We start from the raw sequence: 25,347 nt of genomic DNA, 5'->3' as shown, positions 1-25,347 counted from the left end.
CAACCTCTTTTATTTGATATATCTTGTATATATATGCCATCTGACGTTAATGCAGGAGTTGATGTTATATGTCGTTGTGTTTATTTCAGTTATCAAACGATTACTTGTCGGCACATAATTAGGCCCTTTTTGTGTTAAAACATTTTTTTAACATTAACAATTGATTTTTAATTGCATCCCTGGTACATAGCTGAACATGTCATTTTTGCGTCGAAGTTAGGCTGTATTTTTTGTCTTGGTCACGTCCGCATAGATTTATTGAAATACTATAAAAGGTAACTTAAGGACATCTTAAAGACGAACGTGCGTGTAGGAGCATATGCACGCGAGGAGCAGCCAATTAAATACTGTAGGGAAGCTTGAAGAACTTTGAGTGGGGTTTTGGGGAGTGTTTCATTTACTAGTTTAAAATTTGGAAAACATGTGCCGGTAATTGATATTTAGAGAAGTTTAGATATCCACTTATGTTATTTTTGTCATCGAATATTGACTGAATTATGTTAAAGTTACTGCCAACAACAGAATTTCCTTGAGTTCTCAGTCCCAGCACTAGTGTATGCCTCTTTCGACAAAAAGTTATTCAATGTCGACTAAAAAGCCCGTTGCATTTTCCTTGCTCGTCATTTGTTTTTGCTAAAATTTTCAATCGCAATAGAAAGACGTCTGTTTAACAAATCGTAAATTAACTTTAATTCTAACAGTTGAAATTCTCAAGTTCCTAATCAGTTTGCCGTACTTGATAGAAAACTAATCAATAAGAGATCTTGCTCAATAGATTTTTTTTCCTATACCTGATTTCTTACAGACCTTCAGGGTTAAAACATGTATTTCCATCCCAATCAAAATGAATAACTTAGAAAAACTTCTGTTTCCATGGCTATCACAACAAACTTATAAAATGTTTTTAACATTTTTCTATTCAATACTTGTTAATTGAAACTAACGCAAATCTTATAATGTTGTACTTTTAAAAAATATATATATTTTTTAGGAAATCCCTGGAAATTTTAATTGTAAGCGTCTCTTTTTTGAATACATACAATTGCAATAATTAATAACTGACTACTGCAAATTGCAGCTTTACATGTGTTACAAATAAATGATTATCGATCCATAGAATAGAGAAAAACCACCATATACATTAAACACTACAACACACTACACAGTAGGTAAACTTTCACAAGAAATGATAAATAAGGACTGTTTTTTTCCGAGTTCCTATCTGTGCACGGAACACATTGTTCCGAAATTGATAAATAAGGACTATTTTGTTCCGAGTTCCTATCTGTTGATGGAACACATTGTTCCCAAATTGGTCATTTAGGACTGTTTTGTTAAATGACAAGAAATATAATGCTATATATACCTGACATCAAAAACCCTGTATGAACTATGCAAGTTATAAATATTCGATCTAAAGAAGAAATATTACAACAATAATACACGTTTCTTATTTAGGCTCGAATAAAGTTTTCAGTCCGAAGATTCAACAAAAAGAAATCAATATCTATACATTATATTAGCCGAAATCAGAATTTTACTGTGTCCTTAACTTTGTAAAGGATACGTGCAGGAATGCCGTTCCAGGGGATAAAGGCATATTCTACTTCTTCTCGACTGCGGATTCCGTCTTGATGCCGTTCTTTCAACTTCTTCCTCTTCTTCCTTTTCCTTTTAGCGTTAAAACATGCAAAGTTAAAAAAAGAAATCTTTCGATTAAAATCAATCAAAATCATGGATTGGCCAAGCCAGACTTACGCAGCACCATACTTTTTTTTTATTTATTAATGACAACCGAGGTGGCCTCTCTTATAAGCCTGATGGTTTCTTGCGGTCTCCTCGCCATTACCTTGACTTGTAAATTTGATTATTTCCTTTTAAAAAGTAAGGTAAATAGATGATGATGATGATGATGATGATGATGATGAAGAAGAAGAAGAAGAAGAAGAAGAAGAAGAAGAAGAAGAAGAAGAAGAAGAAGAAGAAGAAGAAGAAGAAGAAAAAGAGGAAGAAGAAGAAAAAAACCCTGTCGTCTCTAGTTGGGATTAAGAAACGACCACAAGAACATCCACTAGATAAAAAAGTTCTATAGTATATATGGATCTTCTTTGTAATTCAAAAGAAATCGAATTATCTTTTGTCCATTTTATCGTGTAATCATTTTTTAAATGATTCTGATAAGTCATTATTTTGCACATGGCTCGTTTTCGTTTCTTTCTTTCTTTCTTTTTTCTTTTCTTTTCTTTTTTTTGTCGTAATGATTGTATCAAATAATCTCCGACTATCTGAGAAACTGGTGGCGGCTTTGATTGTTAAAGAGAGAACGGGGCTAATGCTCCCTCTTTCAACATTCCAGCCTGGTTTCCGTAAGTTCAAAATGATGTCGTAATGAGTATGGACAACAACGAAGTGAAACTCTTGTGCTGTTGGACTTCAACGCTGCTTTTGATACCAAGTGATCAGGCACGTTTTTAGAACAACAACTTTGGTACCATTGGCTCAGCTCGAAAATCGTTTGAGGTATTTTTTCCTCTTGGAGAAAAGCTTGTCCTCACTGGTGAAAAGACATCTGATGGCTTAAATCTCAACTGCCGAATTTCTGAGGCAGGTAATATAAACGGGTCTAATCTTTATTATTCTCTATATTTTCGTGGGTTTTTTTAGCATTGTTTCCTGTTATCTACCTTTTGCTTGTGAATTTGTTGACGACGCACCAATCTGCCTTTCCTTTGGACCTACTTCCCACCATTTTTAAGTCAACGCCGTACTGAGGTGCACCAGTGGGATTCGTTAAAGGCTTGTTGCTAACTGCTCTAAAGGTCAATGGCACGGAAACGGAGGTTTGAATCGGCTGTTTTGGGGGATTCCATCGTTAAAGACCTTTTTAAAAAGTTCGAAACCTTATAGCTCGTATGCTTATGAACGTCCATATTGACAATATTTACAGCATTCGACAGACAAGAAAATTCCTTTCGACGCAATCGACAAAAAAAGCTGGTCCATGTCTTTGTTATTAATTTCCCTCCTTGATTGCTGTAACGCAACTGTGTATCGTGTTAATCGTCCTCAGAAGATCCAGTATGTGGCGGCTTGATCAGTAGTTCATCAGAATCCCAAATTCCCTCGCATGACACCTTCTACCTTATTTTAAGTCCAATTCCGATCAATAAATGAAAAAAAAAAATTCTTATAAATGATTGAAGCACCACGTGCCTCCTTACGCGTACGTCAAGGACATCTCTCTGAAGTTTGTTTCAAACTTTTACCCTTATGTTGTCAAATCAAGTTCTTGTATTTTTTTTCCAAAGGTGAACTGATAATTTATTATTATTTTATTGTTAATACTATTATTCCTATCATTATTCTTTTCCTTCTTCTTTTTGTTATTATTATTCGACATAGTGATAGACTCTGTTTTCACTTATACCGAGACATTTATCCCCAATAGAGATATTAGCAGCTTAGTTTTCATAATAATATTATCTTAACTTAAAATACTCAAAGAGAATGATCTTCCAAAACAAATTCTCCCAATGATTAAAATCGTCTGTCATTAAAGATAATTTATGTGATATTGCAGCTTAAAGGATGAACTCGGGAAAGCTATTTGCCTGTGGAAGATACTCTAAAGTGTGAGGGTCAGAATTCATTTCATGTGGTCACGGCGTTTTATTTTGCTTAACAAGGTAATTTCTAGCCAGTAGTGGAAGCCCTTGAGCAGCGATGGCTTGCTACAGCTGTTTCCTGATAACAAACGCAACAGAAGCGTAAATATAAGCTGACGATCGCAACTCATCTAGTTATTACTTCAGAACACTAATAATTTATTCTCGAAACATGAACCTTATTCCGTACTTTTTTCAACCATGAATATAAATAGCACGGGAACAAAATGAATGGTTTTCTACTTTTCTTTTCTTTATTTTTTATTTGTAATTTTGGGATATTAATCGGGGGGCCGTTTATTCAGCAATATGCAAATAAGCTAAATTGATCTATCAATAGACATGTTGGGCGATCAAACCGTCTACGCCAGGCTGCATGAATGAATAAGATCTCCTGGAATTTTATATTTTCTGTTTCCTGGGTTCTCCCAAGAATATTTTCGCCCCCTTGAAAGACAATTGCCGTTAAACGAGGAAAACAAAATAAAAAAATGAACAACAACAAACAAGCAAAAAAAGGAAATGCAAATGGCCTATTGAGAGGGAAAAATGGGTTCCTTAGATAAAACATTTGATCAACGGTGAATATCTCATTTCAGCCCCAAACTAGAATTTGTAATAAATAAATACAAATGAACTCTTGAAAGATTTTACCAGAACTGGGGACGAGTTTCTAGGATAAAACATTTCAGTCACGCCGCAGATATCGTTTTGGCAAGAGTGAACAGAGGTCCTGCGTTTTTCCCTAAGCAACGTATTTCTTCTAAATATAAATATTTACATGATAGTCAATGGCATCACAAATACAGGTTGTTTTGACAACCTCTCGTAGAAGTTGGTTGCCGTTACATGTTTCCGAACAGAAAATGGGCATGGAATCCTAAAACTAGATTTTACCAAGAACATATCCGGGTTCTATGCCTTCTGGAACTCAGAACGAAAGGCTACGGATTCGCGTCCAGTAGTGGCAGGTTGGGTAGCAAGCTTTGAAAGCTCAGCCACTTTTACGAGTTTTTTCTGGTCAGTCGTCCACTGTAACAGTGCGGGACATTGACCTTTGTTTCTAAAAAAGAAAAGGTTTTCGAAATCGAAAACTTTCTCCCAAGTAGAAGATTATGAATGAAATTGGAGGTGACTCAGTCATATTCCAGTTTATGTCAACAAACGAGGATAATTGTCGAAGAAACGGAATAATTCTCGAGCCCCCCAAAAATAATTTCCATTCGCAGTTGTCGAGCTTTAGAAAACTTTTCTGTGTAATTTCGCTTTTCATCAGCGTTTTTATTTTGGGTAATATGCGAAAAAAAAAATCAAACTTTATACATTTTAAAAGAAAAAGATGGAGCCAAGGAATGGAGACGCGTCATTTGCTCACTTATGTTTTATATTTCTTGCATTGTTGTTCGCATGTGTCACATGGCAATCTTGTAAATGACTTATTTCAGTCACATGTTACTGTGCCTAGCATATCTGAGTAGTACACAAATTGCCGAAGGTAAAATGTTCGTGTCCTTGCGTACGACTACCGAAAAAAACAAAACAAAAAAAAAACAAAAAAAAAACAAAGATATCCTTCTCAGTTCCAAGTTCATACATGGTGTATATAGAACACTGAAGCTTACCATTATGCTCGCTTTGAAGTATAAATAAACTAATATTAAAATGCAGATCGCTTTCTGCTCATATTTTCATTGTTTGCTTCAATACGTTCGCTTGGTTGTATAATCTCTGCAAAGAATGACTAGGAAAATAACTGTTTACTCTTATTTGGCGGAAAGCTTTATGTTTTTGTCATATGTCTTCAAGGGACGCAATTGTTGGTCTGGAAAAGAGAGTTCTGCTTCAACTGAAACACCTGCTTGTCCTCTTAACATAAGCAAAGATATTGTTCAGCTCACAAAGTATGACTCTTTCATAAAAAAAGAAAGAAATAATAATGAAATAAAAAATGACAGAATCTCGGAACAAAAGATTTAAAATAAAATAGCTTGGTTTTGAAGGAAGCAGAACCTGAAGGGGAAAAAATGGCGCTTTATAAAAGACAGCGTGCCATGAACAATTAAGCCAACGTCATGCACCAGAGAAATTAGTGGCGTAGTTTCTAAACTATTAAATTCTAATTCACATGTGTTTAACAGGCTACCTAGAATTTAATAACTAATAAAATTGAGGTTTTTGGCGCCAAAGTCATTGCCGCAGAACTTAATTATCGAACACGAACACAAAATTTTGTATTCCAGTCACGTTAGGCGAGGAAAATCTTCTTTTCCTTCTTCCTTTTTTGTGAGGGGTATAAATTAATTTAAAAGCTCAAAATAATATTTCCAGTTGTAAGAAAATTAGTCTCAGTCTCAAACACAATGCCATACAAACAAGCTTTGTTCCTTTTTTATTTATTTTTTCAAATATAAAGCTTGAAAGATTGGATACAAAGGTCCTTACGAAAGCACGACACCAACGCCAATGGATTCGTCCCTTAGGAATAAATATTTACGTCCTCTGATCTATTTTGGGATTATTTTAACTTGTTCAGTTTGTAAAATATAGACGAATTAACTGTTTATGGCAAACGGCATTTAAGGCGAGAAAGAGAAAGAAAAATTCACCGTCGTGTTCCCACGCTATTCCGCTATTCCAAAACTTTGAATCTGGATGTCTTGTAGAAGACGGCAAAGAAATACACTATTTTCAAACAGCAATTGTTTTGTTCATTAAACCTTTTGCCTTTTGACGTTCTCGTTGCCTTGCCATTAGGTAGTTTAAGAAGCTATTACGGCGACGACGACGAGAACGTCACAAAACAACAAGGTATAGGTATAGGCGTTGTAAATGTTTGTACATTTCTTCGCCGTACTCGTCCAATAACTGTAGCTGTTTCATTTTCTTGAACTTGAACGCGTTTCGCAACTGTTCTGTTACCTGATAGTTCATTGTACAAGTTGAACGAATTGGAATAATCGCAAAGTAGTCACGTAACGCGAACTTAGATCTTCAAGTTACAATTTCGTTGGCGTTTCCGTCAGAAAGAGAGAACGTCATTAGCCGCTACGGTTTAACATTGAGTTGGATAAACTTTATTTTTTGTGAATATTTTGAGCCGAAGTGGAACAGTTATGAAAGGATGACTTTTAAATTTCCGCCAGTTACCTACTAACAAAACTTTTGCGTCCACTCGATACAGGTTTTATTGTTCTAAACTAAAACTGACTCGTCAAGTTTAGGTAGTATGTTTTCAGTTGAAAGATATCTATAAACGTTTTTTAAAGGAAGTTGTTTGCTTTATAGCGACCGTAGATGCCATTGTTAAACAAAACACTGTCAACATCACCCATTGATCAATTTTAGTCAGATAATTCTAGAAGTAAATTTACATGTCTAAAAGAACATATAATTGAAACAATTGTATTTTTATTGCGATCGTGGATGCGCTTGTTAAACAAAACCCTGTCAACATCACCCATTGATCAATTTTAGTCAGATAATTCTGGAAGTAAATTTACATGTCTAGAAGAATAGATAATTTCCGCCTTAGAGAATGATATCACGTGATCAGACGGCATGTAGCTGGGAGAATAAAACATTGGATAGACGGTCGATCTTACAAAACCACCTTGTATGCTTACAGTTATTGGTACCAGTTTAAGTGTACTTTAGAATATTGCGACTGACTTAGAAGTATGGAATTCTTCCACCAAAACCTGTTGGTTAACTATAACTTCATACTGCAGTTTGCAATCTTAACGACCGGTGAGTGAACATACATATATGCTGTATTGTTTGTTGCCTTTATGTTCATAACCAGGTCCAGGTGAAATATTTGTTTGTTGTTTTAAGCTTACCCAGTAGCAGTTTTGTCTGTCATATCGTGTTACCAGCTCGCCTTCAACGTTTAAATTTTCAACATGAAGGAAACAGTAATTTATCAAAGTCTTTCCGAAGGAGGATGAAGAGTTTGTATTGATTCAGGTTCCATAGAATCCAGTGCATACAGTACTGAAAAACATTGATCGATATGCATCACAAATACGGCAATTAAAAACTCCCTGTAATGTTTCTACGAACAGCATATATGCACAGCAGAAACGAACCAGTCCAACTCTGTTGTAATTACAACTTCGCTCTGAGTTTCTCTCCCATTCTTTAAAATTCCCACCTTATATCCTTACTTAACTCAATCATTTCACCACGCAATGCGGTTTTACTCTTTGAGCCAGTAGAATTATAGTGTAACCACTTTTAACTTTCAGTGAAGGCGCGGTGGTGTAGTGGTTAGCGCGTCGGACTTTCGATCGGACGGTCGGAGGATCTGAGGGTCGTTGGTTCGAGGCCAGGTTGGGCCAGGTTGCTCCACATGGTCTCTCTTCACCCAGGTGTATAAATGGGTACCGGCGACATACTGCTGGGGGTAATTCTGCGATGGACTAGCAATATTCCTAGTTGCTTCATGCTACAGAAACCGGGCTAAGCTCCGGCCGTGAGGGCCACTTAGGCTTTTGTGCGACTTTACCCTACCTTACTTTCAACGAAACTATTCTGCAAAAGTCCTCTGCCGTATATTTGTTTTTTGTTTTGTTTTGTTATATTCTATTTCATTTGCTTATTACAGTGGAACTATTTTTCTTATTGGATTTTCTAATCTTGGGGGCATGCATTTACACGGATGTCGCGTATCCAGTCAATAAACAGCTGAACAATAAACTAGCTGCTCCGATCGCCGAGTACAGAGTAGTTATAGAAAGTACGAGTTTAACAAAAGGAAAGTTAACAAGACATCCAATGACTGAGCATTACCAAAACATCACTGACCCGACTGAAAATTGACGCTTTTGTCGAAAGAGCGGCAATAAGTCTATTCAGGAGAAAAAAAGAAACATTTTCGCTTTTCTTTTTAATTAAATTTAATAAAAAGGAAAGACAAATTCATTATTTCAATTGGTCACGTCAGAACGGTAACTTTTTTCCAAAGGGCAATTTCAAAAGCCAGCGAAAACCGATGTATGATATTTATTAAAATAATAAAAAACAAAACCAAAAAGAAAAAATAATAAAATAAAATAATAATAATAATAATAATAATAATAATAATAATAATAATAATAATAATAATAATAATAATAATAATAATAATAATAATAATAATAATAATAATAATAATAATAATAATAACAATAATAATAATAAAAACCCCTCCGATTATTTTGGGACGAGTCCATAGTCTAGACCGGGGAAGGATTCTGCCCGCGGGGACTTTGAACCTAATTAACCCTTTTTTTTTAATATTTGAGAAAACGGCATAAAACTTCAGGACTTTTTCGAAAATTAATTTGGGAATAATTTGATGTCATCGGTTACTGTTCATTAACTTTGATATTGTCATGGCAACCAAGTTTTGACAGGCCGTTTGTTCAGAGAATGGAAAATTCCTTTTTAAAATGAAGGAAAATTACTTTTCTTATATGTAATGACATGAGGCTGGGTAGAATTAAGGATTAATTTTCACGCGTATTTTCAAAGTTTTCGTATGAATGAATGACTGATTTCAGTTTTCCACCAAACATATCCAATCAAGTTTTTAGCTTTTGACACGAATAATCTTTTGCTGTTTCTTGTAAGAAACGAAAGTTCACTGTTAGGAGTTTTCTTTGTAGCTGTAGCACTTAATTTCCAAGTATTTTTTGGCACAACCAATCCGGCTTAAAAAGTCAAATAAAAATAAAAAAGTAAATAAATAAATGAAAATAAAACTGAAAAAAGTCGTTGTTGTTGCGGCACAAAATGAAGAAAGCAACTAAATGTAGAAATGGCGCGCTCAGCCAATCAGGAGCAAGGATGTTCGCCGCTCGACCAATCAGGAGTGAGTAATTTTGCCCTCGGTGAAAGAAAAATTGAGAAAAAATGCCCTCTGTTTCAGCATTCAGCATTCAGTAATTTTGCCCTCTATGTTATAATTTCTGTATGTGACGTCACAAATATTTGATTTTTTGTTAGCGAAGCCAGAAAGAGCATGATGAAAAATGCCTACTTGCCAAAAATCAGCATCTTACTGCAATTTGGGAGAGAGATATTAGCTCTGTTATGCCGTGATTACTCCATACAAACCCTTCAAATTTAAATTAGAAGGATTTGTATGGAGTCACCAGGGCATAACAGAGCTTATATCTCGCTAACGTGTAAAAGCAAGATATAACGTACTATGCGAAAATATGATTCACCGGCGAGGATTCGAACCCCGGTCCCCTGCGTTCAAGGCAGACGTGATAACCACTACACTACTGCCTGTGGTATAGTGGTTATCACGTCTGCCCTGAACGCAGGAAACCGGGGTTCGAATCCTCACCGGTGAACCATATTTTCGCATAGCACGTTATATGTTGCTTTTACACGTTGAATTACTTTGTTCTTTGATATAACAGGTCATTACTGTGATCCTATGTGAAAATATGGCTGATTCACTTAGTATGAATATTCCCTGCTGTCTTTGTTTCTAATGTCTCGCCCCAAAATTGCAATAAGATGCTGATTTTTGGCAAGTAGGCATTTTTCATCATGCTCTTTCCGAATATGCTAACAAATCCCATAATTTTATAAATTAAGTTTTGGTGCCGTCATCACTTTTGAACTCTATTCCTCTTTTAATTTAAGCACTGAAAAGAAACTAATAAGTTCCTCATCGAGAATATTGCCCTACTGTAAGAAAGTATGGCCCATACGTGCTACAGAAAAACATGCTACATAGCTGAGCAGATGCCTAGTACGATAATTACGTGTTATAAAATTCGTTTATCTTCTCTATTCTCTTCTCTTTGGTTTACAAGTGAGTGATTCTGCAGTGACCTTTTATGCAAGCAATGACACATGTACTGGAGTTGACAAGTTACAAGACAGGTGTGGCCTTTCAGGGAGGAGAGCGGCGAAAATCGACAACAAACAAAGTCTTGAACTCGTACAAATGGCCATCGAAGAAAATAACGAATACTGGATTGGACTCAGGTAAGAAGGATAGGCTTATCCAATGCATTTAACAGTCATGAGTTTTAAGCATCATTTAGACAAATAGATGGGCCCTTTTAACAATAAACTGGAGCTCGAATTTGTTCGCCAGGTTTTTATTAATTAAGTATGTAATTGGTAATTGGCATGTTTTCAAACTGACTGGAATTTAGGAACTGGGGCTTTGCAGACAGTCCAGACTGGCGTGTTTTAATCGGGCTATCAATGAATTCAACTTACTCCATGTAGTTTTTGTCCAAGCCGACAAAGAAAGCTTGTTTTCTTTGCTCTTGGCTAAAATATATATTGAGTCAGAAGTCACCAATTCGTTTAAGCCAGGACTTGTGGTTTTCCCTTTTTAAGCCTTTTGTTTTCCTACGCATTTTTTTCTTTAGTGTTTGTCAAACTTCGAGACTTGTTCGGCCGCTTGCTTTTAACTTACCTTACCTTGTTGTTGCCGCATTAGCCGTCAGCTTTACCTTCAAGAGCTTGCTTCCAACGTTTTTTCCCTCGGTCTCCAATTATGTATTTGTGGGCTTGCCTTCTTTGGTAACGGTCAATTGCAGTGCGAAGAATGTCAGGCTTGTTGTCTTGCCCGTCTTTTCTCAAGAACCGTTTTGCAAAATCCTCGAGAATTTTGTTTAGTGCCTCCAGTTCATAGTTTTCAAAATTTTGGTCGTTGCCTTTTCGCGCTGCCCTTGACCTCCAATACAATACAATACAATACAATACAATACAATACAATACAATACAATACAATACAATACAATACAATACAATACAATACAATATAATCATTTTTCCGTGCGTCTGTACCCTGACAACCTACTGACTGATGTCAAAACGTGGTGATAACAAAGTACGCTACAATTAGCGTGACTGATGAATGACAGAGTACAGACCCACGGAAAAATGATATTATTTCGTTTTATATTATAAGCAGGAAGGCATTTCGTGAAGGAGTATCACGTTGACTGAGCAAAAAAAAAAAATAAAAAAAAAAATAAATAAATAAAATAATAATAATAATAATAATAATAATAATAGTTATAATAATAATAATAATAATAATAATAATAATAATAATAATAATAATAATAAATAAACAAACAAATATATGTCGGATTTGCACTGGCGAAACGTATGGGCAAATATTTCTTTCTTTGTCACATCACAACATAGTTGTAAATTATTTAACCCAGCTGAGGTTACTTGCAACGGTCGTTTTCGGATATTTCGTCGGACATTTTACCTATTAAGCGAGAATTTTGGCAGTTTGTCCGCTACTAGCCGAAAGAGTTATCAAAACTTTGTTGACCAGTCACTCAAGCTGGACTTTAGACTCTGATCGCGTGTGCCGATCACAACACTCAATGAGTTTGTACTCCAAACAGAAACTCTGCTACACCAGTAAAAACACAAATTTGACTCTGTTCATTGTTTAAATGCATTAGAATACATAACATTGCATAAGGTCTAAATAGATCGCTATGGTAACAATGAAATTTCATCTCCTGTGATCCTGGCGGTTACTGTACCGTACATACATACAAAGTGAGTTATGTTTGAAAATTGTGTATCTTTAGGTGGGACCGACGTGAAGGGCAGTATTATTGGGACCACAAAGGATACCAGAAAGCGAATGTATCTCAGGACATTGTCTCACAGCCCCCCAGAGGAGGGGAAAACGGAGAAAAAGATCCGTGTTGCTTTTTGGTTAAAAGGAACAGAAAAAAACTGAAAAAAGAGGACTGTAAAAATAACAAAGTGTACAAATATATCTGCGAGAAATGTACGTAACAATATTTTTTTTACACTTGCATTTCATAGGAGACTAAACATCAACTTATTTATAATATCTCAATGAATTTGTATTATTTACTTTATTCAGAAACTAAACCGTCGCCAAGCTAATTGCCTTGCTATTGGCACCGTACCGGACCAGTGTCTACTGAATCCCACACTTGTGTTGAATACAATGTCAACCCATAACTACCTTCTTGTTTCAGTATTACTTCTTATGGGTACTGATTTGAAGCTCTGTCGTCTTTCCACTTCTTTACCCACAGTTTACATGCGTGATATTTTCTAACTTCTATTCATTCATCCTCCGCGGGTTTATTTACACGAATTCACAAAATGACCAGCTCCCAGCTAGATTCATAGCTCGGTTGGTAAAGCACTGCAACCATATCGCATGGTTCAACAGGCTGGAATCCCGTTGAAAACTATATTATAATATAACTATATTTTGAAATACTCCTCGTGACATTGCCTCCTTTGTTAATTGCCTGGTACGTAACATAATGACCCTTTACTTTTTCATTAGAGGTTACATTATACAAAAGAAATTATCTTAATAACATTTTTACACTAGATTTTCTATTTTTATTTTTATTTTTATGAAAGACATTCATTTGGTTTATAGAGAAATTTACAATCATCTCAAAATGGAATTTTTATGGTTTTCTTCCTATATATACATTGACATCGTCCAACCTAGTCCCTACGCAGCCGGAGACCGCAACGAGAAAGGTATTTTAAATTTCTTATTAAAGAACGCCACAAGATAAGCTTTTGTCTAATCTTTGTAGAATCTTCTTTTTGTGGACACTCTTTAATGCCATTTTCATGTGTCCACTCAGGAAGGATAAAAAGAAAACGAAAAGGCTGGTAGATGGGTCCCCAATAAGTTAAAGCGAAGGAAAGATGCCCATGTATGGGAGTTTTCTTTCTATTGGAAGCTTTTTTTTAACATTTACAAAGGCAATTGTCGTTCAAGTAGTAAAAACGACCTTGGTTGGTGGGCCTACTGGTTGCTACAGCTTTTATCTGTTGGTCACATTGTTGGAATATCGCCAATGCGATAATAGAAATCAATCCTCCAATACATGCTCTATAGTTATCAAACAACAATGGCGGGCTTCGTGTCAATGTCTGGAGGAGTCCTAGTCAACTGACGTCGTTTAGCCTTTACGCTTCCCCTGAACCTCCTATGAGAAACTTGGCTAGTAGTCTATGAGCTAGTGGATCAACCCTTATTCGAAATCGAATGTTTTCTTAATTTTGGTACAGCTTGGATATTGGTCTACCTTTTTTCTAATTATCTTTAGGCAAACTTCGCTTTAAACTTAAAAAAGTAATTTTTGTATCTTGTATCTTATACAGATGCAGCGTTACAATGCAGCAATAAAAGCCCTCAATGCCACAGACAGACATTCTTTGCAGGTGAAGCAACAATGATTGTGTTCTGAAATTTATTATCCTTTCTCAAACTCATTAACAATTCATCAAGAGAAAACAAAGAAAATCACTACTGTGACCGTGGTTTGGATATGCATTCCTGATTACAATAAAATTTTGCCAACTTTAGCTTTGAATTTCTCCAAGAATTATTGATCATTTGAGAAGACATATCAGACACTCGAAAGTGTGTTTCATCAGATATCCAAACACCTCGAAATCGTTTAAAAAGACTCGGCTGCGCCTCGTTTTTCAACCTACTTCGAAGTGTTTGGATATCTGATGAAACACACCTTCTCGTGTTTGATATATTACTTAACAGTGCCATTGAAATACCGCTTACGTTCGAAATATTGTTCTTTTACAATCGCAAAATTACGAAACTATCCAGTGCTAAGGTAACAAGCAATTATTAAAATAAGTGTTGGTGGAAAGGTACGCCATTTTCACTATCATAACCGCCACTCACTGCCTTTGCTGAACTAAGTTATGGGAGGCGAGAGTTTGCAAAGATAGAGGGTCGTAAGAAAGAGAAAGAAAATGTAGGACGCGTCGCCGAAGGGGAGGTGTCTGGGCAAAAACCATTCTATAATCCCAGAACGGCGTCATTTCGTGAGAAGGACCAAAGCTTAAATAGGCAGATGAAGTCCCACGAGACACAGGTGGCCTGACTCTATAACACCGAGGCGTTACAAACATGCCAGCGTTGCGCGTAGGCTTGTTTCATGGTTATTCAGACAGTGCGAATATGGTGGGCATGCACTGAAGTTATTCTAACGCTATAATGGCTCATCTACCGTGGATACTCAGCCATTAAAATCCCTGAAATTGCATTATAAAATGATCCAATTTTTAATAAAATATTTTTATGTTCTGAAATTTCTATTTCAGAATGTCGCTAACATAACAACGGATTTCTTCAAGGAATTGAAAAAAGAAAAGGTAAAAAGGAACGAAATCAATCTTCTCTTGGCTACTCAGGAATTGGAATCGTTCGCTATTGAGTACAGCAAGATTCATTTCAAAGCAAATGAAAGCAAAGTCATTTCCCAGGAACACTATTGTAAGTAAATGTCCGTGATATTAGAGAGAAGCCCACAAAAACAAAAACTAAAAACAACAACAACAACAACAACAACAACAACAACACAACAACAACAACAAAATAAACAGGTTATTGACCTGAAAGGCTCGTAACGTTACCCTAACCCTATCCAAACCGGCCATTACATTCTTTGGTCAGTTTTGGCAATCCCGTCCTCCCTCTACTCGCCCCACCGCCCTCCATAAGACTCCACAGGTATAAATGCTATGACGATGAGACTCGAAGGAGAGAAGTAAAGTAAATCCAAAGTGTGCTTCCTCAAGGACTACAACGGGAAGTTATGTCGTCCTGTGATACGAGAATAATGTCACGATTTCAAAAGGGCGGCCATCTTGGACTCACCATCTTGGATATCTTGAGTTTGACCAAAAAGTAACCAAATCAAGAAAACATTAAAAAATCATATAAAAAAAAAAGAAATTTACGGTGTGAAAGTCAGGTCACATTAAAACGGGAATCATAGGACTTTTAAAAAAATGTGCCTGTCACAAGCTGGTTACCATGGTACTATTGTTCTCAAATCAATTTCTGAAAAAGTTACGAAGTTTTGTGTCGTTTTCGCAAATTGTTTTGTTTTGAAAAGTTATTAACGTCCAAAGTCGACAAGGGCAGAATCCGCCTCTCCCGCCCTTGCGAGGACTAGGTAGGGTTAGGGCTATTCAGACTTGGCTGTAAAAATAATGGGAGGATGTGGATGTGGATGTGGAGAGGCGCTGACTTTGAATATTCACTCAGTTGGTATTTAAGTTATACCTACATTCTTGCGTGTATAACTTACGAGGACAGAAGTTTTTGTCAAAGCATATTTTGTAATCTTAAAAAAAAACATTTTCTTTTCAGAAACTGTTAGTCTATTGTTATATCTTTTCAATTCACAATTTGTTCATATTTCAAAACTAGTCATGGTTGAAATTACTTGGTATCAGAATTAAAAAATATTGTTTTCCAGCTCTGGAACCGTGATTTTAAAATATAAAAATTCTGTACTATTCATGTCCCGTAGTCTAAGAAAAGAACAGAACCTTTGTCAGTCCATAAATCTACATCAGGATCGAGGTTCACCACAATGGAAAATACATATTTTTTTCTCAATAATATTGCAGCAATGAAGCTCCAGAAAGTACCAGCGGATAACAAGCATGAGGTCGGTTTCTCCCTTTATGAGACGGATTACTCGGATAAGGACGATTGGGCGCGTATTTCCATACCCTCAAGGGTTTTCAAGGGAAAAGGTAGATGTTGCAATTGTTGTTCCGATGCTGTTTGCGATCATTAAAAATATCACACTGTGCTAATCCCATATATTGCCAATCAGTTCATTAATTATATTTTTGCAAAGCGTATCTAATCAGAAATGGGAAACGCAATCGATTAATCAATTCTAATCGATCCTAATTATTAGTCAATGTTAATATTCAATGAGTTATTTGTGGGTGGTATATGCCTATACAATTGTAATTCCAATTCGACCCGGGATCTGAGAGCCAGAGGATTAGTCAGTCGTAGAAGACTGTTATGTGTCAACACCATCAAACAAAGTTGATTCATCACATTTGATTTGATAGGTAAAGTATATTTTTTGCCCAAAAAAGTCAATAAATGTAAAAAAAAAAAAAAAAAAAAAAAAAACTAGAACTTTCCGCCACGGGCGGCTCCCAGACACTTCGCGCTTGTGTACGGGTTTGTAATATGAAGCTTTTAGTTTTCCCTTAATTTTTTTTATTTTCCCGTTAGACGCTGTCGTTGTATACATTATGTATACTGGCATTGAGAACTGGGTCCCGGATGAAGAATACGTCGAATTAGATGAGTGAGTTTTTGATTTGTATTGTTTTTGAATTTGATGCACCTTTCCAGATAACTTTTGTGTAACAAGTCATTTTCCCTGGCAAATTAAAGGTAATCCTCAGTCGTACAAGCAAACTCAATATCAACATAATGTATAACAATGTAACAAAAACCATTCTTGGAGATACGCTCGATCTTCTCCTTTGCATCATGTGGGTCACATGAGGTTTAGACAAAAAAAATCTTTGACCTCTGTTGGATTCGAAGCCGGAAGTCCTGGATTTCGATGACCAATGCCATACGGACAATTCTGACAATTATTCTAGAAACGAGCTATGTAGAGTATCTGTCAAGATTAACTTTCTTTGTGTACCTGCCATGCTTAGTAGCAAGAGCAAATTTGTATTGATAAGAGGATCCATCTTACGCAGTAAGATGTACGTTAATTAAAAGAAAATCGAGAATGTCGAAATATCATCATCATCATCATCATCGTCGTCATCATAGTCATCATCATTATTATTAGTACTATTGATAGTAAAGTTCGACCAAAGCGAAAACGCCTAAAATTATATAATATCAGGACTACCCGGTAAATGAATTTAATTCATATTTGTAAGGCAACACAGATGAAATTAAAATTAAGAAGTTAAAAAGAGATAAATTATTATCAAAACTTATGATTTTAATAACACTTTAATGATACCAAAGTTTGCACCTTGTTAAAATAAAATGCACCTTTTATTTTTTTTGTTTTGTTTTATTTTGTTCTTTCTCTGTTGTTTATTTTACACAGCGACAAATTTACGAACCTCAATTTGGGAAGCCGGATAATTGCCGGAAGGGTAGACCCTGAACCCCTTGGCATTCTTGAGGAAAATGTCACAATTTCTTCGCTTTATGGCAATGTATGTAAAACATTGATCGAATTTTAACGTAGCATTCACTTCTCGCTTGGGCGAAATAATGATAGAAAAAAGCAGATGTGACTGAAAATGTGAAATAATTTTAAATTTCTTCCTCAAAATTTGTAGAAAACAAGGCTGAAGGAGGAACTACCAATTTGCCATTTCTGGGACTTTTCAATCGAGTAAGTCAAACAATTACAATTTACCATAATGCAACGTCATAATAATGGTGACGATGATTAGTAGCCCTAATTTTCTTGTGGAAAGTGTTTTTAATCAACTGTTGGGTGATAAGTATTTTCGACTCAGTTCACTGTTGAGAATGATTTTGTATTGTTTATTTAGACAACCAAAATTGCCACGACAATGGATCTAAGGTTCTGGATAAGTTTTGAAAATGTTATATTTTTACATTGTACCATTCCATCATCAAGACTTTAATGTATCGCCTTGTAAAGGACGTAGTTAGCTATAAAGATTATTTGAACGTGTGTTAACAATATCAGAAATGCAACTCTGCACTGATCTTCCAATTACACCGACCAATTTTTAGCCTCATAATGCCCCGGCAAAAAAATAGCAGTAAGTATTGACATTTTTTTTTTTTTTTTTTTTTCATATTTCAGGTCTGAAATGAACGGGTCGTGGTCCAGAAAAGGATGCTCGTTGATGGAAAAAGACCATAACAAAATCATTTGTTCCTGCAATCATCTCACCAACTTTGCTGTTATGATGCAAGTTGGAAAAAACGCCAAGGTCAGTCTGAAACAAATAGCTACTCAACATAATAACATAATAAGTCTGTTACTGAGACTCCTGTGCAGATGTGGTGGTGTAGTGGTTAGCTCGTCCGACATTCGATCAAAATTGGGGTAGTTCGAGAATGAGATGGTCGCTCCATTGCTGTTTTGTTTTCTTAGGCAAAGAAAAAAAAGCTTTGTTCCACATTTCCTCTCTTCACCCAGGTGTATAAATGGGTACCGGCGACATAGTACTGGGATTAATCCTACATTGGACTAGCGTCCCATCTTGGAAGTAGAAAGCAATACTCTTAGTTACCACTTGATATAGAAAACCGTGTTGAGCTCTGGCCGTGTGGGCGATTAGGCTCGTAGTGTACCTATACCTGTAACGTTAAGAGAGTTTATAATGGTAATTGAACTGAGTGGAATGCAATTTGGTCTGAAATCATACGCGTAAATTTAAAATCGAATGAGCGCGTAGCACGAGTTCGTCTTGAAATCACAAGCAAGATTTCAGACCAAAATTGCACGACACAATGTTCAATTACCACTTTATTACACCTATTTTGAAATCACATAGTTTTATTGTCAATATTTCATTATATTTTTGTTACTTCATTTCCATTTTGATGGGCTAAAGAAAGGATGCGATTTAGAGCAAAAAATGATGCAATTTAGGAAAAAATCGCACTGTTGAGAGCCAATCAGAATGCAAAGATCACCAGTGATTTCAAAATGGGTGTAATAAATACATTTACAAAAGAAATCAACAATTCCTGAGGCAAGCAAATTCATTTGATTATATTAAAGCTAGCAAGCGAGTAAGTGATTCAGTGTGTCAGCCTGGTTTAACCAGACTTGACCAAGCTTACCAAACATTTTACCAGGCTTTTGTTGCAAGGACTGTGCAATGCTCTACCAGCTGAGCTCTCATGCCGAATAGGGACTTGTATGAAACGTTTTAATTCATTGCATTGCTATTACTATGTTTGCTGGCGTAGAGCTCCTTTTTTACTACTCGCTATACTATATATACTGGATAAAACTGGAGATTTGTAGGAATATCTTTTATCGTTTATTGAAATATGCTAAATCATGATTCCATCTTTTCAAAAGTACATGAAACATTCCTTTATCTTAATTTTGTCTTCAAAGGAGATCCCTGCAGGCCACAAAGTTGCACTGGAAGTGATTTCCTACATTGGATGTGCTCTGTCACTTACGGGCGAAGTGCTTACTATAATAACATATTGCGTCCTCATGTGAGTTCAGGAATCATTTTTGACTGACTGTATACCCTGCACGTCTCGTTTTCATATGTCACAGTAGTTGACAGAAGGGCCCTCATTGTAAGAAAAAGGAGAAATACAGGGATACGTTGTACACTAAAGATATCGGAAGAATACTCTAACAGCTAGAATTAAGGATAAGAAGGGGACATATCATGGCTTTATAAAGAGGCAGCTCTGGAAGTGAAAACACGTGTATGTTTGAGAAGCTGTCATCTCTTTTGTTTTTTCACATTCAGGAATTTAAAACAGGAACAAATTCAAATACGTCTCAACCTTGTGGTTGCCATAGCGACCGCACAGATTGCCTTTCTTTCCGGAATAAATGCCACTGAAACAACGGTAGGCCACAGTAACTTTCATATTGAACAGGAATTTTATTTTATTAATTTTTTTTAATAGGAATAAAAAAGGCTACAGTAAATGCTTAAAAAAAACAGACTCAAAAGCTTAATTCTGGTTAAATGTTTTGGTTCTATTCCACTGTTTATCGTCCATCGTTTGTCGTCCACCTTCCTATGGTCACATTCATTATCAACAATGTCGTATTTCTTATTTTTCATGACATGGAGTTGATATACAAATCCCAGTTTTTTTAAGTTAGATATGCAACGCAATGCTTTTCTGAAACTAGAACTCGACCTGTCGTGGACATAAAACGAACGCCTGTGGCCAGGCACACAACTAATCAATTAAAAATTGTTGTCTTCCACAGGGTGTGTGTGTCTTCGTGGCAGCATTAATTCATTTTTTCTACCTGGTGGGATTTGCCTGGATGTTATTTGAAGGAATTTACTTGTACCTTATGGTTGTCAAAGTGTTCAATACCGTGACCAAAATGCGCCTATTCTATGTAGTTGCCTGGGGTAAGTCTCATTGCGCACTGTCTTGCATACATCGATCTCGTCCATACTGCTTCTTATTAGTGTTTCGATAGGCTGCACCTTAGCACAAATCAAGCAGCGTTCTGTCAAGTTTCAAGTTTCAAGTTTAATAAGTTTTTCAAACAGTTACTTACAATGAATACCGCCTGCAAATAGCGAGGTAATCTAGGCAAGCGGTGTTAAGGACATACATACACGAATTACTAATTGAAGGCGTTAAAAAAGTCACCTTTGAATACATTATTTGTCAAAAGAGTAAAAAGTAATGAAAAGTGAAGAAAATATTATGATTTATGATTGAATTATAATTAAAGGAGAAGTATCACGCACATTTGCTCTCATTTCAAAACCCAAAAATGTTTGTCTGTCAGCAGAAACAACGAAATAATTGTCAAGTTTGTTAAAAATTATCGCCCCAGTGCAATAAAACTGTCGATTGGTGCCTCTGGTCAGAGACAGAGTAGGCTGGTATGGATTGAAACTTGAAAAATGTTAGGCTAATGTTTTTCAAGTTCTCGCATTTTTGTTTCCAAAATGCGCTAGAACAGATCACAAGTTGTTACTTTAAGGAATTGAGTTGATTTCTTTCCTCTCGTCATTCTAGAATTATTTGGCAGCTGATTGAAGGTCTTATTTCAACATTTTTAACAAAAGATATAAAAAAAACCCATGACACTTCCCCTTTAAGATGACTTTTTTTTATTTCAGAAATAAGAATGCTACTGTCGGCATAACTGTCCAGAGTTTCTAAAGTTACAAATAGTAATACTTGAATTTTCTTTTTGAATATGTGCTTTGGGAGTCTTCGATAGCTTTCGGGAATGCTGTTCCAAATTTTAGCTGTCATGAATCTCGTAATCTGAGTGCCTCTCGCCATCCACTTCAAACAAACAGTAAAATGAGGTGAAGCGTTTCATTTAATTAGTATTAGTACAAGAATAACGTAAAGGTGTTTTTAATCGTGCCGGTTTGCTACGCCCTACACTCTCAGCTTCCTTCACCCTCCGCCAATTACCTTCCCCATTATGTCGGAATTACCCAATTCTTAGCTTATTTGAATAGTTTGGGGAAGTCACTGCACACATAGAAACGTTATTTATCTCGATGACGTAACATTTCTAAGTACAGTTCTCAGCTTTATCCTCAGCGTTGCAGTTATTCAGCGCAAGTTCCTCACGCACTATTGTGAGACTATAAGATTATGTTTGAAGTTGATGGATCGCCAATGCATTCGCAATATAGATTTAGGTTTTTTTTCTTTTATTGTCGCAAAACCTTTAAGCTATAAACAGCAAATAGTGAGAGTGAATCGTACGTCCAAAATTGTTTCCTTTGAGATCCACACAGGAGGTGACGACATCTCGGGGTGTGGGAACTACTTCACGTTTTCCGAGTGTTTGCCATGTGTGTTGGATTCATCATCTTGTATTTCTATATTTCTTACTCTATAACTTCAAAGAGCCACTAAAAATTGACAAGGAAATGATCAAAACTAATAAAGGAACACCACAACGATCTATGGTGTACTTTTTTTTCAGTCACTGACTGGAAAAAAAAAAACGTTCAACATAACGTTTTTACATTAAGTGCAAGGCCTAGACATGATCCTAAAACTGGCAATAGGCCTCAGCATATTCACTCTCCGGTAACGTGCTAGTCTTAATTAACTATCTTGCTGATCTTATATATTTTTCCCATCAAAGGCCTTCCTGTCGTGATTGTGGTGCTATCAATTGGGATTGCCTCCAGCCAAGATGGCGGTATACACAGCTATGTTCATGGTGACTTGTGAGTTAATTGGACATTGCTACTTCCAAAAAAGCTTAAATAAAAGAAAATATAGATTGTCGATCTTGATTCTTCCTACCATTCTTCCCACATAGTTTAGTACCGCTCCTTCAAATCTCCAAATGCCCTTAGCCAGATAACTTTAAATTGAATAGTTATTTACAGTTTCAGTTCTAGCATTCATACAATGTATAGTATATGTTCTTACAAGGCGAAGAAGAAGAAGAAGAAGAAGAAGAAGAAGAAGAAGAAGAAGAAGAAGAAGAAGAAGAAGAAGAAGAGGACAATCTATTCTAAATAGCCAAGTTGTGCCCCATGTTCAGTGTTTTTTGTTGTAATCAATGCCTTTTGCCTTTTTTTTTTTTTTTTTTTTTTGTAGTTGCTGGGTGTCCTTCAAAAATAACCTTATTTGGACCTTTGTCACGCCAGTTGTTGTGGTATGCCTGGTAAGATTTTTTCCGTTTCCTATGAAAGAAGAAAGGAACAACAACTTCAATTTCAACAGTATTACCAGTGTTGCGTGCGGAGGTCTTCCCCTCCATATCCCAGCCAAATTCTCTTCTAATTAAAAATTAATTCATTCTCAGATAAACACCGTGATTCTGGGTCTGGTGGTCCGTGAAATCATCAAAATTCAAGGCGATAAAACATCTGAGCTGCAAATAATAAGGCAAGGTACCAAGGCATGTGTAGTTCTCTCTCCTCTTCTTGGAATGACCTGGGTGTTTGGTATTCTGACCGTGACGAATGCTGGTCTCGTGTTTCAGTACATCTTTACCATCATTAACTCACTGCAGGTACAGTAACTTTCTTACTAGTCACTATACTGACTCCAAACGCCGTTAAAATAGTGGTTGGCTTATTTTATTTCTGGCCCTAAGAGAAGGAAGGGCAAGGGAGGTGGGAAGGCCTATTTCAAAACACGTTTTTACAAAACCAAATTAACTTTCCCAAAATTATCTGACACCATTAAATGAAATTACAGGTAAAGGATTGAATTGTCACAACACAATCGGTATAATTTCTCCACGTTGAAGACCATCTCTCTCCGCAAAAATGATAGGAACTTGATTCAAGCCAATTCATTCAAAGGATTCGCAAGTCACAACATAACTCAGTGAATATTTGGAAGTTTAACACATTGTTCTCCTCCGAAATGATTAAATCTTGGTTCAATTCCTGTAGAATATGACAGTTATTTGTAAGTGCAAGTTTTGAAGTGTTTTAGGGGAGAGGAGCTTAAGAGAGAGAGGGCTTAATTACAAAATCATCTGGCTGTATAACAAATTTTCTCGGCCTACGTGGAGCGCTATTTTTTCAATGTTATTTTATTTATTTATTTATTTATTTATTTATTTATTTATTTATTTATGGGTATATTCTATTAATTATAATACTAATAAATTAGCTTTTACTTCCGGTGACGTAAGACAAACCAACTGATGCATTGCGTACTATGTGAGTGTAGATTAATGGTTTTCGCCGAGCTTCAGAAGTCTCCATGAATTGTTTATTTTCTTTTGTAATTTTTTCTTTCAAAGGGCTTTTTCATCTTCATACTTCACGTTCTGAGAAATAACGATGTGAGGGCGGAATTCGATCGCAAAATTCAAAAGTGGAAAACATCGAGGAGTATTGCATCTTCCGGCCAAACACACGAGGAAACACCGGCCAAACGAGGAAACACGAGGGCAGACAAAGGGGTAAAAAATGGCACATACGATTTAAAGAACATACCAAACGAAGCTACCTCTCGACCAGCAAGTGGATTTAACAACCTGCCTGATTTGTATCAACAGAAATACATGACTCCTATAGACACATGATTTTCACGTGACATGGGAGGGTAGCTTAACTCGTAATAGTGATTAAATTTTAGCAGTCTAGAGGCTGATAGAAAATAACGTTCTGCTGGGCTAGTTTTGTACTCGATGTAACATTTGTAAATGCGTAGGATTGATAGTTTCAAAGTAGAAAGTCTAAACAACCTTGAGATTTTTATTGTTTTAAATAATTCTAAGTTTCTGCGGCATCAACTTGGTAATTGGTGCAAAATCCTTGGAAGTTGGGTTTCTGTTAGCAACTCAGCAGCAAGTTAATTCCAAAAAGGATTTCAGGATATATATAAATACCGCAGAAACGGCAGGTCTAGTTTGAGGACCTGAAACGGAGACGATAGCATCGGAAAAAGCTCACTAAAAGCACGGAACTTAAAAAATAAAAATGTAGTTTCTGCTAAGGCCAGTTTGTATTCAGTCTTTCACATACTATTAGATTTGGCGGATAAAAAAGAGAATGGCTTTGAGTCCATATACGGATTTCTTTCACTATGAGTTTACCGAATAGGAAGCTTTAGGAATAAAAGGAAAAAAATAATACTTTGCACCAATATTAAGCTGGGTTTGAATGATCATGTGGTATTTGAGGGGCTCATGATCAAAGTCAAAGAGGACCAACACACTACAAAGACGCGAATTGCCCCTCCTCAACAAACAAATGGCACCAAAGTGTATTTCAGAAGTAGTGAAAACTATAAACAAATAAATAAATAAATAAATAAATAAATAAATAAATAAATAAATAATAAAACAACAACTATGAAACAATGGTTTTCTTATTTTGTAGCTGGGGCTGAGTCGTCATTACATTTCCTAGCATTGCATTGCATTTTTTGGGATCACCCACTTTGGTTCTGATCTCTTCATTTATTCTTCATATAGACCCTATGAAAAAATGACTGACATTTTAATATTATTTTGTTTGCATTCAAATTAGCCTTGCTAACCTCGTTCTTGATTTAAAAGATCAAAAGAATATTTCACCTTGAACAAGGCTAGTGAGGCTAATTTGAATGCATACAAAAGAATATTAAAATATAAGCCATTTTTGCATGGGGTCTATACACTGATCGAGAAGCTCTGATATGCTACTTCATATTTTAGTA

General features: G+C 36.0%; 1 protein-coding gene across 1 annotated transcript; it reads left to right on the top strand.

Annotated features, from left to right (window-relative positions):
* Positions 1 to 7,137: 7,137 nt before the first annotated feature.
* On the top strand, positions 7,138 to 24,966 carry LOC146462964 (adhesion G-protein coupled receptor D1-like). Its single transcript, XM_085085069.1, has 18 exons — positions 7,138 to 7,412; positions 10,481 to 10,655; positions 12,242 to 12,447; positions 13,159 to 13,190; positions 13,824 to 13,883; positions 14,790 to 14,961; positions 16,107 to 16,235; positions 16,738 to 16,813; positions 17,588 to 17,699; positions 17,826 to 17,881; positions 18,326 to 18,455; positions 19,598 to 19,704; positions 19,971 to 20,073; positions 20,447 to 20,597; positions 22,319 to 22,403; positions 22,783 to 22,849; positions 22,991 to 23,200; positions 23,945 to 24,966. The coding sequence occupies exons 1-18, from the start codon at positions 7,343 to 7,345 to the stop codon at positions 24,227 to 24,229; spliced, it is 2,226 nt and encodes a 741-aa protein (XP_084941195.1). The 5' UTR covers positions 7,138 to 7,342; the 3' UTR covers positions 24,230 to 24,966.
* Positions 24,967 to 25,347: the final 381 nt, after the last annotated feature.

Source organism: Pavona decussata, unplaced genomic scaffold, assembly GCF_977016875.1.
Source record: "Pavona decussata unplaced genomic scaffold, jaPavDecu1.1 SCAFFOLD_184, whole genome shotgun sequence".
NCBI classification, from domain to species: domain Eukaryota; kingdom Metazoa; phylum Cnidaria; class Anthozoa; order Scleractinia; family Agariciidae; genus Pavona; species Pavona decussata.
This window is presented reverse-complemented; position numbering and strand designations above follow the sequence as displayed.